We start from the raw sequence: 18586 nt of genomic DNA, 5'->3' as shown, positions 1-18586 counted from the left end.
TAGTATACATCATTAGAAGGCCCTAAAGTTTATACATACAGTTTATATATAAACAATGGCAGAATAAATATACACACTAAATTAAAGTTCATTTTACCTCATTTATTTAGCAACTTTGACTAATAGGAAAGAGATCCCAGAATCAGAAAGAAAATAAAAAGGCCTCTATCATATTTGTAATAACACAAATATGATAAAAGTGTATGTCCCTTCCCATCAATCTACCAGAAGAGTCTATGAGACCTTATCTGGAACTCTTATTTACAAAATTCTGATAAGCTATGTATCTCATTTCCAGGTCTATGAGAGATTACTAACAGACAACCAGGAAGGACAAAAAGTTAAGAACTGGGCCTGATATAGACATACAAACTAAGAGTAGGAAACCACCCACAGTGAGGGTGACAGTAGCAAAAATGACATTGGGCAACAAGTCATTTGAAACTTAAAGTAGGATCCAGTACAGAGTTAAAACTGGTGGGAGTGGAATTTTAGGGACATTTCTCTGCCCCTCTAGGGATTTCAGAATCTAAAGAGCATTAAAAACATGGACTTTGAGTTTCTCTACACGTAATATAAGTTCCTATTTCTCTGCATCTTTGTCAACAGACTTTAATATTCTTGCCAATTAGCAGGTGTGAAATAGTATCTTTTAATTTGCACTTCTGATACTTTTTAAAAAGCAGCTTTTCATGTTTATTGGTCATTGGATTTTTCTTTTTTTTGTAAAATACCAACTCACAAAATTAGCCTAATTTTTCTATTTGGTTGTTTATATTTTCCCTAGTGATTTGTACCAGCTTTTTTTTAGTATTATAAATATTTACCTTTTATTGGCTTTATGCATTTTAAGTATCTTCTCACAATCTGGGGCTGGTGTTCCCATTTTTGTTCATAGTATTACTAAAGTTTTCTTTGCTGTTGTTTCTAAACTTTAAGAGCCAAATTTATCACTCTTCCCCATTTATGGTCTGTGAGATTTGGGTCTTGTTTTAGAAACTGTTTCCTACATAAGAGGTCAAAAAAGCACTCCTATATTTTTATCCCAGAAGTTTTTGCTTTCACATTAAACAATGCTTTAATCCAGAGCTGGAATTTTTTTTTTTTTAAATTGGCGATGGGGAACAGGACTTTATTGGGGAACAGTGTGTACTTCCAGGCCTTTTTTCCAAGTCAAGTTGTTGTCCTTTCAGTCTTAGTTGTGGAGGGTGCCGTTCAGCTTCAAGTTGTTGTCCTTTCAGTCTTAGTTGTGGAGGGCGCAGCTCAGCTCCAGGTCCAGTTGCCGTTTCTAGTTGCAGGGGGCACAGCCCACCATCCCTTGCGGGAGTCGAACCGGCAACCTTGTGGTTGAGAGGATGCTCTCCGACCAACTGAGCCATCTGGGAACTCAGCAGCAGCTCAGCTCAAGACGCTGTGTTCAATCTTAGTTGCAGGGGGCACTGCCCACCATCCCTTGCAGGATTTGAGGAGTTGAACCAGCAACCTTGTGGTTGAGAGCCCACTGGTCCATGTGGGAATCGAACCGGCAACCTTCAGAGTTAGGAGCATGGAGCTCTAAATGCCTGAGCCACCCGGCCAGCCCCCCAGAGCTGGAATTTTTAAATATAGTATAATGTAGGGATTCACTTTATTATTCCTAATGGTTAGCCAACTGGCCCAGCATTATTATATAGTGCCATCCTTTCCTCACTTTTATAATGTTTTCTCTGCCAAGCTTTTGTCAAGACCCATGTCTGTTTTTTTATTTCCTAGAAGAGGACACAACTTGCATACCCTCTCTGATTCCCCTTAACATTCTTTTTCTGAAGGAGCCGCCTGTCTCTTGAACTGCTCTGCTGTCATCATTGATGGTCCCCTTGCCCAGCTCCTGAGCTAGTTGGAGTCTAAGCTGAAGTTGTGGACGTGCTTAGCCCTCGCTCTAACCATGCCTAGCTGCCCTCCAGTTGCAGACATGGATGAAATGCCACATGGTGGGATGTGGGATCTGGCTTCTCGAGCAGGTGCTGAAGGCTGGATAGAACAATCTGGAAATATGTGTGAGTCATCTCCCTATGGAATGAATCTCAAGTAGTGGGAAGAGGGAGAAAGGAGGGAGCAGGGAAATAAATTGCCACACTGTTCTTCCTTCCATGGACTTCTCTGAGGAATGATTTTTTCCTTGGAACTTCTCTGGATGTGGCAAAAGTCCCACCTCCCAAGGTAACGTATCCCACTGCATTGCTTCACAGCTTCTCTCACCTTATTTTTTTCCTTCACCATACATGCTTGGGCTTGTACTCCCCAAATAAAGTGTTAGCACTTTAATCTTTACCTCAACTTCTATTCTCATTGGTCTCCTACCCGTGTAAATAACAGACTGATTTAATTACTGTAAAAAAGTCACAGTAACTGAGAAGAGAGGAACCGTCCTTATTTTATTCAAAATGATTTGGCTATTTTTGGCCCTTTCATTAAGCCTGACATATAATTTTAGAATTTGTCAAGTCCTATGAACATCTTATTTAGATTCTGACTCACATTGTGAATAACCAAGATTTTGCAGAAATAGTTAAAAAATAAGCCTCCTCAGGATGTAAAGTACAGCACAGGGAATATAGTCAATAATACTGTAATAACTATGTATAGGGCCAGGTGGGCACTACACTAATTAAGGGGATCACTTTGTACATTATATAAATGTCTAACCACTGTGTTATACACCTGAAACTAATATAAAATAATATTGAATGTCAATTGTAATTGAAAAAAAGTTAAAAGGGAGGAAGTGAAAGGCAGTAAGAGATCCAAACTTCCGGTTATTAAATAAATAAATACTGACTCCTCAACTCACATAACATTAAGAATTTAACAAGCTAATCCTACTTAAAAATTCACTAAAGGAAACATTACCAAAAACAGAGGGAAGATTATTTAATACATAGTACCTGTACAGGACAACATTTATCAGGTTCACAAACTACTCACTCTGATGTACACCATACACAGCAATCACCTGCCACCTCAAAATATTCCTGACGAGTAAGGTTCATGTATTCATGTAACAAACATTTGTCAAGTGTCTGTTGTAAGCCAGACATCAAAGATAGAAACAGGTAAACCATCTAGCCTCAACACGCTGGCTTCCATGGACTCAACCAAACAGAATAAAAACTTCTGTATACAAAAAGAGATAAAAAGAGAAGCCTGGGAAAATACAGAGGATGCCAAAAAAATGTACACACATTTTAAGAAAGGAAAACTGTATTAAAATTGTGATACTCAATATAGAACGATAACAAAAGATGAATACGTTTGACTTCTGCAATTACAAGAGGTGCTCAAAGTGGTTACTATCAGCGTCCAGACACTTCTGATTACGGCGAACTACTGCTTGAGCAGCGTTGACCAAGTGTCCACTTGTACACATTTTTTGGCACCCTGGTATTTAATGCACACAATAGAAACACTGACATCTCTCATATAAAGATATTTGTAGAATAAGACACAGTATATCTCAAAAATCAATGATTCCGTCAATCTTAATTAAGAGGTCACATTTTTGAGAAGCCCTAAAAAACCATATGTTTTCAAAAGAGTGTTTGAAAACATAAAGCTCTGAAATTAGCCATCCTTGCTTAAATTGTTAAAATGAAGAGGGCTTATAACTATTTTTATACCAATTGACTTAAAATGTATTTCAAGTTACATTTTTCTGTACTTTAATGTCAAAAAATTAATTTTTAAGTCTAGGTAAGGAGACTGTCTGTAATACTAATGGCTTTTTAATAGTTCCATGACTTATAACATTGAGACTATGAAGCTTTATTGAAAAAACTGTGTTTATTCACTTAATATACAGATGAATGTAGCAGTTCTCAAAGTGTGACCCAAAGGCATGTTCAGATTTAATAGATTTACTACTCTTATTTTGAAGAATAAACACTTCTTAAAATTTCAGTTTTAATTGCCAATACAGTAAGCATCAATAATGCAGCCCACATAAACAAAAGCTCTTTGCAGTCCTTAGGGTTTAAAAGTATAAAGGGTCATGAGACTAAAAAGCTTAAAAATCGCTACGTTAATGTATCTGCTCTGTTGACCTACATGTAACATGAAAAAAACAGAGACCATGTAAAGGGTAAGTGGGTTCACATTTCTACAAAGACATGTATCCTACTCACTTCAACTTGTTTTCAGTGACTATTAGCATCCTATTACACTAATCTGAAGTACTGATGTTAGAATAAGTAAAACAAAATCACGCTGAAAGTTTGGATACACACTGTAGGAATCATAAAAAAACTCTACCTCCAGAGTCATCTCTGCCGATTGGATGACCCAGCCCTGACTTTTAATCTGTAGTGACTCTAAGTAGTAGGGACAATGGCAAGTTCTCTTCAGGTTTCTAAAACATTTCTAGTATATGATTTTGACTGTGGCTCCCATCTTTCTTAATTTCTGCGAAATTTCCAAGCTTGGTTCTCCAGCTTTCCTTTTGATTCTAGGCTACCAAATATTCTCCCAACAAATGTCCTTTCTGCTTACGTCAGCCTGGTAGACTTCCCAAGAGTTATGAACTACCGTGTTTCCCCGAAAATAAGACCTAGCTGGACAATCAGCTGAAATGCGTCTTTTGGAACAAAAATTAACATAAAGCATGAATGTTTTCTAATGTGACTTAGCACCCAAAGTTTAATTATTTCTAAGACATGGACTGTGGTGATGGGAAGTACCACTTGGCAGAATACATCCGGGCAAATAGCTCTTACTGCTGCAAGTATTGCTGCATACCTATCGACTCAAATTTGTTTTCTTTCTCACCCATTTAAGACATATTTTTTCTTGCTGCTATAAAAAATGTCTTAGAGAACTGAGAAAATGAAGATTTGAGAATGATATTCACATATATAGTATGAACAAATTATTTTCCCCTCTATCCATGCTTATGCTTTAGGAATGCAAAATAGGTAAATATACTGAAGTCCCCCCACCTCCCAACAGGTGACATTCTATTTTTGTGCTGGTGCACATGCCAGAACCACATTAACAAAAGCTACTCTATTTGGTTTTGGCAGAGTCAATATACAAATTATTTTCTTTTCACCTCTATTTAGAACATATCTAACATTATAGGTTATCTCTTACTCTCTAGACAAGTTCATCTAAAGAAAGCCATAGAACAGACTGATGTCTGAAATAGATGAGATTAAACGAAGTTAAAAATTCTACAGGGCTAGGTTAATATAAGCAAGGTACCTGTCCTCCTTCAGTCACAAGGTTCTTCCATAAATGACAGTTGACTTTTTCTTTTTTTAATACAAGGAAATAAACCTTTCCTTTTAGTTCAACAAGAGTCAAGTGTCTGTAGGCCAAGTAATATTAAGCTTGGAAAAGAAATCATATATTCTGTTGAAATTTAAAAAAAAGAAATGAAGTATGTGTATGTACATAGGCCAAGATATATTGCTCAGTGAGAAAAGTTTTAGGATATTATACCTATGATCCCATTTTAACAAAAACAATATACGACAAACACCCATCCTCTCTCCAACACATGTTTTTTGCACATAGAGAACACAACCTGGAAGACTTTATAATGTTTATCTCTGAGGTAAGAGGGCAAGGGATGGGTGAGGTGGGTGCAACAGTGGAGAGTGCTTGTACTTCCCCCTGCATTTCTGAGATACTTGATTAAAAGAAAATATGTATTACCTTTTAAATCTGAAAAAATAACATTTAAACTTCAAAACAAATTCCAGATGGCAAGAACTTAATTATAAAAAACCACAGTGCTATATCCATATAACGGAATTTTATTCAGCCACAGAAAGGAATGAAGTACGGTTACATGCTAAAACATGGAAGAATCTTGAAAATGGTCTATGTGAAAGCAGCCGGACACAAAAGCCTACACATTACGTGATTCCATTTATATAAAGCATCTAGAGTAGGCAAATTGACAGAGACAGAAAGTAGTAGATTAGTGGTTACCAAGGGATGAGGGAGTGACTGCTAATGTGTATAGGGTTTCTTTTTTGGAGTGATGAAAATGTTCTGGCATTAGAGGGTGGTGATGGCTGCAAAACTTTGTGAATATACTAAAACCACTGAATTGTGTACTGTGAAAGGTGACTTTTAATGGTATGTGAATTACATCTCAATAAAAAAAAACTGTATAAGGAAAAAAAACCCTAAAACTAAATGTGAAATATTGTTGTAGCCCAATGGAGTTAGAACAAAATTATCTAGTGTATTTGAATTCTACCCAATCAGTTAATTGGCAGTTAGTATAGGCAGTTCTCACTTTGCATAGTTCCTATATGCATGAAATTCAGTTACCATGGTTTAGTTAAACATCAGGCCCTCAACAACATGGTACAAATTTTAGATAACACCATGTATTTACTGCAATTACATAGAGTAAAAATTTTGCTGCTACATATACAGTCACTACAGAAACAACGGGTGAAGCATTATGATCAGACATGATCAATGACCAATCACATCACTTCTTTTGAAGTCTTTTAGTGACTGGTCACAGCACATCTGTTCACACCCAGACAGCAAAGTGTATAAATGTATTGCCTCTGTCATCTTCTAGCAATAAACTCACATTACATACATGTTACAAAAATGGACACTCAAAGATTTGGTCAACAACGATGAAATTGCAGCAAAGAAATGAAAAGTGGTAATGCTGGAGATGAAATTCAACTCAAAAGTTTATTGAAGAAATAGCTGACTGCAGGAATGCTGCCACTGCTGCCACTGGAGAGACTAGATAATGCAGGCAGGAAATAAACAGATTTCGTGACATAAACAAATAAGTCAACACTGACATAAATGAGGAAACCGGACCTGACAAAAAGGATGAAAATATCCAAGAGGAAGTGACGCTGGCAAAAACCTCATTAAAGAACTCTCAGACACATTTCACGACACTGAAAGTACAAAGGAGAAAATGTTGGAAGCTGACCCAAACTTAGAAAATGTAAATTTATCAGGATCTTAGCGTACTCCACCAAGTAACATTTCTCAAAAACAGTCTGGAATTTCTGTATCAGAATACCTGTGATGCTCTTTAAAAAATGCAGCGCGTGGCCCTTCCCAAGACATAATCAATCATTCTCTGGGATGGAGTCAAGAAACCTGAATTTATTTGCTTGCCAAGTGATTCTTAGAAGCACAGTTTAAAGGAAAAGCTGGACAATTTCACTACAGAAAAATGCTAAAATGTCAGTAAACATTTAAAAACTGGGAAAGACAACTTCAAACATTTAAAAATGGCTAATTTTCTTCGTTTTCAAAGAGTATACAGAATCAAGAAAAGCCAAAATGGTATGCAGTTAAAATATCTTACATCCTACTCACTCTGATTCTGATAAATCTACCCATGTTTTCTTCATGTATTTGGTATTATTTTTCATTTACTTATTGTTTATTAAAGTTCTTGTCACCTACCATTTGTCATGAAGTGAAAACCTGTGAAGACTTAACCTTACCCAAAGAGAGGTCTGGCCTTTGCTCCTGGCTACTGGGACGTGATCACTACATCCGGCTTGACCACTGGACAGTCTAACAATGTGATTTACGATGGGGAATTTAGGTGATCTGGTATCAGTTTTGCCTCTGGAGGAACTGGAGATTAATGACATCAGCCCTCCCTGAACTCTGCCCTATGCATCTTTCCCCTTGGCTGATTTTAATCAATTCTCTTTCTTTGTAACAAACTGTAATAGTGAGTTGAACAGCTTTCATTGAGTTCTGTAAGTCCCTCCTGTGAATTATTGAACCTGAGAGCATTTGGAACCCAATGAGCTTGCTCCTTGGTATCAGAAGTGTGTGCAGTCTTGGAAACTGTGCCCTCTAACTCCTGCAATATGCTTTCTTTAAAAAAGATTTTTATGAAAATACAGCTAACACACAATACAAATTTCAGGTGTACACCAGTTATTCAGTATTGATGTACCTAAAGAAGTGATCACCATGTGTTTTAGGTTTCTTCAAATAAATACCAGCACCATCTGACACTGTACCACGCTGTCACAACACTATATTCCCTATGCTGTACATTACATCCCCATGACTTATTTGTTAATATTTGGAAATTTAAACCTCTTATTCCCCTTCAGCTTACCCTCCCCTTTTGAAATTTTTCAATTACAGCTGACATTCCATATTATTTTATATTAATTTCAGGTGTATAGCACAGTGGTTAGACATTTATAAAATTCATGAAGTGATCCCCCTGACTAGTCTAGTACCCACCTGACACTATAGTTATTACCATATTATTGACTATATTCTCTATGCTTTACTTTACATCCCCATGACGATTTTGTAACTACCAACTTGTAATTCTTAATCTGCCATCTTTTTCACCCTGCCTCCTAACCCCCATCTATCACCCCAATAAATCTAGTACCCATCTGACGCCACACATAGTTATTACCATATTATTGACTCTATTCCCTATGCTGTACCTTATATCCCCATGGCTACTGTGTAACAACCATTAGTACTTCTTAATCTTTTCACCTTTTTCACCCCCAACCCCCTCACATCTGGCAACCAACAGAACGTTCTCTGTATCTATGAGTTTGTTTCCGTTTTGTTTATTTTGTTCTTTAGATTCCATACATAAGCAAAATCACATTGCATCTGTCTCTATCTGACACACTCCACTCAGCACAATTCCCTCCAGGTCCATCCATGCTGCCGCAGATGGAAAGAACCCATTCCCTTCCATGGCTGAGCGATACCCATTGTATATGCAGAGGGGGCCAAAAAAAATGTATACACATTTTAAGAAAGGAAAAAACTGTATTAAAATTGTAATACTCAATATATACCAGTAACAAAAGATGAATACAAGTCATGTGTATACATTTTTTTGGCACCCTTGTATGTACCACCTACTCTAGCCATTCATCTACTGATAGACACCCAGGCTGCCTCCATAGCTTGGCAAATGATGCTGCAATAAACATATGGATGCACACGTCCCCTAGAAGTAGCGTTTTAGGTTTCTTCAAATAAATACACAGAAATGGGATTACTGGGTCCTTCTTTTTCTCTTATAGCCTTTTTTTAAAGTCTATATTGTCTGGTATTAAGCTACCCCAGCTTTTTTTTTTTCATTTCCATTTTTATGAAATATCTTTTCCCATCCCTATACTTTCAGATTGTGTTTTTCTATCTGAAGTGGGTCTCTTGTAGGCAGGATACGTAAGGGTCTTGTTTTCTTATCCATTTGGCCAACGTACGTCTTTTGATTGGACCATTTAATCCATTTACATTTAAAGTTATTGTTGACACATATGTAGTTATTGCCATTTTATTATTCATAGTTTTTACTCCCCGCCCCCCCACCTTATAAAAAAGTCCCTTTAACATTTCTTCTAATACAGGTTTGGTGGTGATGAACTCCTTGAGTTTTTCTTTTCCTGGTGAGCTCTTTATCTGTCCTTCAATTCTAAATGACAGCTTTGATGGGTAGAATAATTTTGGTTGTAGGTCCTTGCTTTTTATCACTTTGAATATTTCATGCCAATCCCTTCTGACTTGCAGTTTGTTTAGAAATCAGCTGACAGTCTTACGAGAACTCCATTGTAGGTAACTGCTTTCTCTTGCTGCTTTTAAGATTCTCTTTGTCTTTAACCTTTGGAATTTTAATTATTTTGTGTCTTGGTGTGGGCCTCTTTGGATTCGTCTTGTTTGGGACTCTCTACGCTTCCCGGGCTTGTGTGTTTATTTCCTTTGCCAGGTTAGGGAAGTTTTCTGTCATTATTTCTTCAAATAGGTTTTCAATTCCTTGCTCTCTCTCTCTTCTCCTTCTGGTATCCCTGTGATGAGATGTTGGTATCCTTGATGTTGTCCCCGAGGCCCCTTAAACTATGCTCATTTTTTTTGCATTCTCTTTTCTTTTTGCTGTTATGATTGGGTGGTTTTCTGCTACCCTATCTTCCAAATTCCTAATTCAAACCTCTGCTTCATTTAATCTACAGCTGATTATCTCTAATGAATTCTTTATTTCAGCTTTTGTATTCTTCTTTTCTGACTGGCTCTTTATGTTTCCTATCTCTTGCTGAAGTTCTCCCTGAGACATTGAGCATCCTTACAACCAGTATTTTGAACTCGGCGTCTGATAGATTGTTTGTTTCCATTTTGTTTAGTTCTTTTTCTGGAGCTTGTTCTGTTCTTTTACATGTTTCTTTGTCTCCCCATTTTGGCTGCCTCCCTGTGTTTGTATCTATGCATTCGGTAGGGCTGCTATGCCTCTCGGTTTTAGTAGAGTGGCCTTACGTAGCAGGTATCCTGTGGGGCCCAGTGTCACACCCTCCAGGTGTGCCCTCCTGTCGTAGTTGAGCCTTGGTTGCTGTTTGCACGTCAATGGGAGGGTTGAAGCCTTGGGCTGACTGGTTGTGAAGACTGGCTGTGACTACAGCAGAGGAGCTGTGGCGCAGGGGATGAGCCTATGGAGCAGGCTTTGCTTTAGCAGGGCTCTGGTGCCTGCCCAGTTTGCCCTTTGGGTGTGTCATCCTTGAAGGTGGCCAGGTGATGCCCTGGTTCAGTATGAAGCTGGCCACCAGATATGCTAACTCCGGGGCTGACAGGGGCCCTGCTGCAGGCCAAGTTCAGCCACAGCCTGTGCCCTGCCCAGGGCCAGCTGGCATGAGCTACAAAACAATCCACAGATGGCTGCCACCCACGCTGGGCTTGGAGGTGCCTCGAGAGGCCAAGCCGCGAACCAAGGCCGGCTGCCACTGGTGCCAGGCTTAGGGCTGCTCAGCCAGAGGTACAGCACACGCCAAAGCCAGCTGCTGCTTGTTTGGGTTTTGTGAACCTTTGAGAGATGTGAGGAAAGTGCACAGCATAAGCCAAGACAGACAGGCCATTTGTATGGAATGCAATATACTTTTAGATCACAAATCATATGAAGAATCTGAAAGGCTTTTTCTGACCACTCTATTATAAGAACCTCCTAAGCTCAAGCTCATCACTCTCCTCATTCTTTGCTTTTTCTTCCTAGCAAGAATCACTGCCCGACATGCTACTGAATCTGTTTATCATCTGTCCCCTCTTCTGTTTGCAGCTGAATCTCCAGCACTTTTAACAGCATCCGGCACGTAGGGGCACAACTAAAATTTGCTGACTGTATAGTGTAAATACACAGTGGCAGCACTTATTCAACCGCTCCTCTCTGCTCTTTGCTGTTTCCTGCAGAACAGGTGCCTCTTTTGCCACTAAAGCAATGGCAGGACTGCACTGCACCCGTTCTGAGTGCTCCTCATCCAGGACATTAATATCATGTGGAAATCTTGCAAAGGTAAAAGAAACTTCCTAATTACGTTCCTCTCTATGGAATGGGAAGACACAAATTAAACTATAACGTATACACTATATTTTACACATTAAAAGAACCCAATTCTATTCTAAGAAGCCAGTTCAAATAAAGTTTCAAGGAAGACTGAATAGGGAAGGATATTTAATTTCACCTGCCCATCCCATTTCAAAACAAAATGATTGTCTTTGTATAAAATCTTTAGTGCAATTTTGCACATTTTTGTTGTACTGTATCATAGTACTATTATAGTACAAGTTAGAAACATCAGGATGCATGCACCTCAAGACAGTCATTGAATTTTTTTTAATTGACGTTTATTGGGGTGACAGTGGTTAGTAAAGTTGCATAGGTTTCAGGTGTACAATTCTGTATTACATCATCTCTGTATCACATTGTGTGTTCACCACCCAGTCAGTTCTCTTTCCATCACCATGTATTTAATGAATTCTTTTTCTCACAAAAGTATTTCAGTCAAAGGACAGCTTGCAAGGGACAATAAACTGTGCAAGACTACAAGAGACAGCTAACTACGTATAAGCTTAACCTCTCCCATTGCTTAGAAAGGAAACTGTATCTGTAGTGCACAAACCTCTTTCCCTGGGTTAATATGATTATTAAGGAAATTCAGAGTTGAAAAGCAACATACAGAAAGTATTAGACAACATTTGGTCCTTAATAAAGGGGCAGTATTGAAGAAAAAAATTTCGTCATGCAATTTATTTTAATGGACCAAGATTAAGTCTACATTTCACTACATTTACAAGGAGAATTATAAGGAAATCAGTTCAAAACAATTTAAAATTTCTCTTTAATCTAAAATAGACTCAAATTTTTCATACACGTTAGATTACATCTGTGATTTTAATGCCATTCTTAGAAAAAGTTCAGAAAAACAGTTACAGTTTATATACTCTAAAATGCAGTCATTCACCAAAGGACTTCATTCACCAACTCCTTCATAGCATTTACCCTGAAGACTGTGAAGAAAAACTTTCTGCAACATGTTCAAATCAGAATAAAAGGGATATGCTGCAAATAAAACTACTCCATGTGAAAATAAAGTTTATAATGTATATGTCTTTATTTTATCTATGGATATAATTTAACACATATATGCAGTCAAGAAATGATTAATTGATTTTGTCTGCTTTCTACTAATCAGCAGTTCATGCTAGTCTAGTTTGGTTTAGTTTCTTTATCTGTCTGCTATGAGGTTGGCTTAGAAAAGTATAAAAAAATACTTTCAGTGAGTAGATTTGGGTTTTACCTTTATATTCTGCAATAACCATATCATTTCATTCTTTGTTACAGTAAGAAAGGATCTACCGTGTTTCCCCGAAAATAAGACCTAGTTGGACAATCAGCTCTAATTCATCTTTTGGAGCAAAAATTAATTAAAGACCCCATTTTATTTTACTATAAGATAAGACCCAGTCTTATATAAGACATAATATAATATAATATAATATAATATAATATAATATAATTAATGTAATATAATAATATAATACTGAGTCATATTAATTTTTGCTCCAAAAGATGCATTAGAGCTGATTGTCCGGCTATGTCTTATTTTCGAGGAAATACGGTACTTTCTACACCAATGCATCTTAAACTGTATCAGTGGACCACCAAAGCTGGTACCACTCCTTGTTCAAGGAAAAGTTAAAATGAGTGTACCAGTTAGACTTTTTGGCTGTTAAAATTATTTATTTATTTATTTATTTATTTATTTATTTATTTATTTATTTTTGAGCTAGAGTCTATCAAAGGAAAGTAATCCAAGAGATTTTTCTCAACTCATAAAAACCATTTTCATCAGGATCTAATTTTCATTAAGATGTTTTTATTTATTCAAAAATTTAAGCCTGCTATTTCACAGTATTTAAGTAAGTAATATCCTAAAGATATTTCTGCTTATTACAAAGCTGAGGCTAGGACCCAGAAATATACCCATTAGTCCAATATAAAATGCACAGATTTATACCTCTACACAAGCCTCAACATTTTTCTAAGTTGGCACCTCTATAGTCAGAATCAAGATCAGCTAACACACAAACAGGCTCAATTTCCCTCCCTGCTTAGAGTATAATCACCAAGGTTCTTCAGTGTAAAAGAAAGCTCATCACGTCAAAGAGCCCAAAAAATTTCTCTTCCTGAGACTCTACCAAGAGTTAAATATAGTTCTGGTCACAGAATGTCCTGCCCAGCGCCAGACCGGCTCATACCACCTTTAAAATTACTCGGCACATTGCTGTTGCGGGAATGAATCACAGAAGTAATTTCTCTGTACAAATAAGAGGAGCCAAATTCACAATTAGCTTCAAAAATAAGACTGCTAGTTAAAGTTCATGTTAAGAGCTAGTCTTCTCAGAAGATGTGCCTTACTATTTCATGTAAACGACTTTTCTCTAGACAGAAATTCACCTTGAAGGCCATACCAAAAGCATTCATACTGATTTTTTGCAGTTATTCTCCAATTGGCAGTAGGATGGATTTTATTTTTACCACTACCTCAAAATAGGGCTTTTACCAATAACACTTTGGTCTTCATTTCAGATGACTCCTTTACTTTTAGGCAATCAGAGTTAGAATAAAAATTTGATTTTTAGGAAAAACCACCATCATAACTTTCTACATAGCACTATTTCCAATAGACTCCAAAAATCATGTTAGTAAAAAAAGAAAAAAGTTAAACTAAAATCTAGTCACAAAGAATTAAACAAAAAGATGATTTAAATAATTAGGCTTAACCTGTTATTTTTCTTTTACAGTCTTTCTATAAGCCTGCCATTCTTACCCTGGAAAGGTTGAGCAAGTATTAAGTAGACCAAAGGAGGAGTAAAGTTACTTCACAAAATTGCTACTAATCCCAGTACTCTGTGCTTCAGATAACAGAGATCACAAGAAATACTGAAACTATTTTTCAGGATTCCCTCGCCACTATACAGAAAACCTCTTTTGAAGTACATTCTCCAGAGAGAGTCTTAACAACCCATCTATTTATTCTGCATCTTTTTCTAAAAGAAAATGGGGTGACAGATTTAAAGCAAGATACAAGAGCTATTTTTTTTTTTTTTGCATTTCTTTGGTCCTTTCTTTTATACCAAATCTAATGTATAATACAGCAATGTGTACATACGCTATATAATTTCCCAGCATCTCCCACAGCACATTCAATATACTGTCACTTATGCAAGAGCCAGAATCAGACACGGATATAAGAACATAATTTGTTAAAAGCTCTTTAAGTTTTTAAGCTAATTCAGTCCTTTCTAAAATAAAGTATTTGACCCCACAGATAAGGGAACTGGATGAACCAAACAAAAACAAACAAATTTCAACAGACAACTTTAAAGCAAAGTCTGGTAAAATAGTTATTTTTAGTTTTAGTTTCTCTTCATTTAACATTCATTGAGTGCTCAAGGATTTTACACAGGTAATATCTTAATATTCACAACCAACCCAGGAAATGGGCAAGTATTATCTCTGTCTTACAGATACGGAATAAGAGGTACAAAGAGGCAGCAGCTATCAAGTTGTGGAACTCTGGCTGACTACTCGAGTAGTCAGGAAAACACTACACTTGTCAGGAAAAAGGAGGATGGGGCAGAGATATAAAATAGAACCAGAGATTAAGGTTAGCAGGTAAAATATGTATATATACCACAAAGGGATGCCACAGTTGCTAGAAGAGGGCTGAAAAACTAAGCACTGCTCAGAAGAGTAGAGAGAAAGAAATACTATCACAGGTCTCCATCCATTGGCAACTCCATCAAAGGGGTGGAGGACAACGATAAATGGGGATTTTCACTTACAAACTCGTGTTTGGTGCATAAGTACAAATATTTAAAGAAAAAAGTGGGTAAGATCTAAGCTTAAATATACCTACAAGGTCCTAGGGACTGGTAGTCCAAGTTATTTAGGAGCTAAAGTAAAAACTAATCTCTCTTGACAAATACAGAAAATTTCCTCAAGCGATTAAGACTCAAGCACGACTGAGTAGTGGTACAATGTTATTCCCTAGGAATACATCTTAAAATTATTAGTCAAACGGAAAACTAATTCAACTTCCACCTTTGTCCACAATTTCAAGACTATATATAATGTTCACTGTGAGGGTAACTGACTCAGCTAATTTCAAAACTGGATATTTCACTTGACACTAGAGAGAGAAATATTGAGAGAGAAAGATTTAAAACATAAATTTGAAGACCCATGAAATTATAGGTTATCACACAAGGAAAATGAATATCTTCTTGAAACTATAAGTAAATAGTCTGTTTCAGAAAAGAGAAAAATACCACTTGCTTGGCAGTTCTATCTACGGAAATAAATTCTGTTACCAAATTTTATATATTAAGGCTTTATACAACATTACACTTGTTAAAAACACTTCTTTCACTTAATATTAGCTATCACTCCTCCATCCTTAAGTACATTGCTTAATTTTAAGAGTCCCCTATTAACAACACTGACAAAATCTTTTGTTCTCCAGTGTGTTTCTGAGGCATCCTGACTTCCAAACAAAATGATCAAGTCTAAAAACACAAACCAACCCAACAGCATTAAAGAAGAAACAATCTCCTTACTCCTTCACTGGGGAATTTTTATATAAAAATGTGTAAAAATTATTTAGTCCAACATTATTAAAGACGAATGAGAAAAGCTCTAGGTTTTAAAGTAACTAAGATGGAGAGTGCAAAATAATTCCAGCTGGTAAGGAAACAATAGATACAAAATTCAGAAAGTTGTCTAAGATCACACAATCAAGAATGACTGTAAACAGTTAACCACCTGCATATTTTATTACGCTTTGGCACAGGGAAAAAAAAAGACCCCTTTATATATAACAGAAACGAAAAGGATTTTCTGAAAAGTGCTACCCTACACGAAAAACACGTACCCCATTTATCATTTCAAGAAAGCACTGTTTCCAAACTTAAGATCTGCTGTCTTTCTGAAAACCAACATTTTGCTTCCAAGAGTCTCTCTATGGGAAGACCAGTCACCATCTGTTACAACTAAAGTCAACCTCTATTTTAGAAATCACAGTCTGCCATCACACCCACCTCTCTACAAATGCTTGACACATTCCAAATTAGTGATTTTTGAAAGGCCCATTCACCTGGGAAAAAATCTCCCATTTATAACAAGTTCGTTAACATTAGCAACATCCAGGTTGGTTTTCGGTGCATTTTTTGAAAAATTTTATAAGATTTTATTGGAGCCAAACTGACATCATTGCCAAGAAGCAAGATCTCAGATGCTCCCGGTGCATTTTCTGATAAGAGATTGTATTAGACTAACTGGCCGGCATTCGCAAAGGCCGAGATTGCTAGTCCACACGGGACATGCTGGAGTGTCAATAACTCCCCAGAAGAATGTCAGTGACCCCAAAAAACACAGAAAGTGGATTCCGGGTGCCACGTTTCTCCTGCCCGTCTACACGGACCCCTGCGGCCAGTAACGTGAGCATCCGCCGGGGAGGCAGAGGTGCCAGGAGAGGCCAGCTCAACGCCCCGGATTTTGGGCTGGCTGGGCCCCGCGGGTCAGAGCGGACGCCCGGGGAGGAGAGGGGCCGCCGCCCGCTCCAGTCAGTCCCCCGCTGCCGCATTTCTCTTTTCTCTCTTACCTTTTCGCAGAGCGTCCGCACTTGGTTCTCGTTCAGCTGTTTACACTCGTTCAGCTGCTCGACCCACTGGTCCAGCTCCTTGGTGAATGCCTTGTCGTCCATGGCTGCCGGATCCCCGGCCCCGCCGCTGCCCTCCCCCCTCCCCGCCCCACCCACGCCCGCCCCGGGCGCCGCTCCCCTCTCCCGCCGCCGCCGCCGCCAGCTCCCAGCGGGAGAAGGAGCCGGGGAGCGCGGCCGCTGGCCCCGCGCCCCGCCCAAGCCCAGCGGGCGGCTCCGGGAGCGCGGCCTCCAGGAGACCCCCGGCCGCTCTTGCCCGCCCGGCCGCGCGCCCCGGGTGTCGGTGAGAGGCGCGGGGAGGTGTGCGGGCGCGCGGCGCGGGTCTTCGGCGCAGCGCCCACCTGACGATAGCCACCCGCCGCCGCCTCTCCCCGGCAGGCCTCTCCCGGCTCTCTGGCCCTTTCTGTCCCCTCGCTCTCTCTGTCCCCTCCCTCCGGGTTTCCGTCATCGCCTGGGCATTTCCGCCGGGAAAAAGGCGAGCAGGCCAAGGACCTGAGGAAGGCTGCTGCGCCCCCGCGTGGCTCGGCGGAGAAACGGTCCGAAAGAGCCAAAGATTCCACCGCTTTCTCGCTCTTCTTTTCTTTGTTCTTCCTCACTTCGGGTGCAGACCAAGCTCGCCTGGTTTTTTCTTCACATCGTTTTCTCTGGGAACCTTGTCCCCACCTTGGTCTCTTGCAGTGCTTTTTCAGCGCTCTGCACAGGGATTGGGGAAGCTTGTGCCTTTCCTCAACAACACTGTCTCCCCACAGTCTAGCACTCTCCCAACAGGCATTCAATATTTATTGAGTGAATAAGTGAATGCTTTCTAGCCTTGTCTCTGCCACTAACTAGGTGTGGGGCCCTAACATCTCGAATCTCCCCTTTCAGCATCAGAAAGATGAGATGATCGTTCTGTATTATATTTATCTGTGTCCCTTTCAGCTCCAGTATTATACACTGCGTTTGCCGCAGTGTTTATGCAATGTTCTAATAATTTGTTCATTCGCCAAATATTTATCGAGTGACTGCTAACTGCCCGTTCCCTGGAAGAGCATACTTCCCCTTCTTGCCGCTGAACCCAAGAGGGAGGCAACATCCAGTATCAGAAGGCAAAGGTTTCAATCTTGGTTTTGCTGTGTAGCTGTGTTCTTGGACAACCACCAAATCTCCCCAAGCCTCCAATTCCTCATCTGTTAAAACGGCTCAGTAAGGCCTACTTTTTCAGGTTGTGAAGATTAAATTTTTACAAGTGCCTATCCATTAGTACAGCTTTTGAGCAATCTAATAGTTGCTTATCCCTTCTAGGCAACAGTTAGAAAAAACTTTAGAAAGGTGGATTTGAACTGAATTTTGAAACTTCTCCCTAGGCAAAACCTTGAAGTTGCCTGGAGTAGAAGAAAGACGTTCTAAGGAATTTGTTTTGTGGCAGAGGACAAATGTGTGAAAGACCACACACGTGTGGAAAGTTATAAATATGCCTATCCACAGAAATAGGTCATAGGGTGGGAAATAAGGCTGGAAGAGCTCCTGCTCTCAAGTGCCTTGTATATGGTAGCAAACCAACTAAGGACAAAAGATGAAAAGGTGAT

At 38.9% G+C, this 18586-nt stretch overlaps 1 protein-coding gene across 1 annotated transcript in view; it reads right to left on the bottom strand.

Annotated features, from left to right (window-relative positions):
• Positions 1-17449, bottom strand: part of PPP2CB (protein phosphatase 2 catalytic subunit beta) — a 28574-nt gene extending 11125 nt beyond the window's left edge. The window contains exon 1 of the mRNA XM_019750507.2: positions 16962-17449. Coding sequence (XP_019606066.1) covers positions 16962-17063 — 102 coding nt within the window. The 5' untranslated portion in view covers positions 17064-17449. The remainder of the gene's footprint in view (positions 1-16961) is intronic.
• Between the last annotated feature and the right edge of the window lie 1137 nt (positions 17450-18586).

The sequence above is a fragment of the Rhinolophus sinicus genome, linkage group LG04 (genome assembly GCF_036562045.2).
Source record: "Rhinolophus sinicus isolate RSC01 linkage group LG04, ASM3656204v1, whole genome shotgun sequence".
NCBI classification, from domain to species: Eukaryota; Metazoa; Chordata; class Mammalia; order Chiroptera; family Rhinolophidae; genus Rhinolophus; species Rhinolophus sinicus.
Note: the sequence above shows the minus strand (reverse complement) of the source record. Positions and strands in the feature narration are given on the sequence as shown.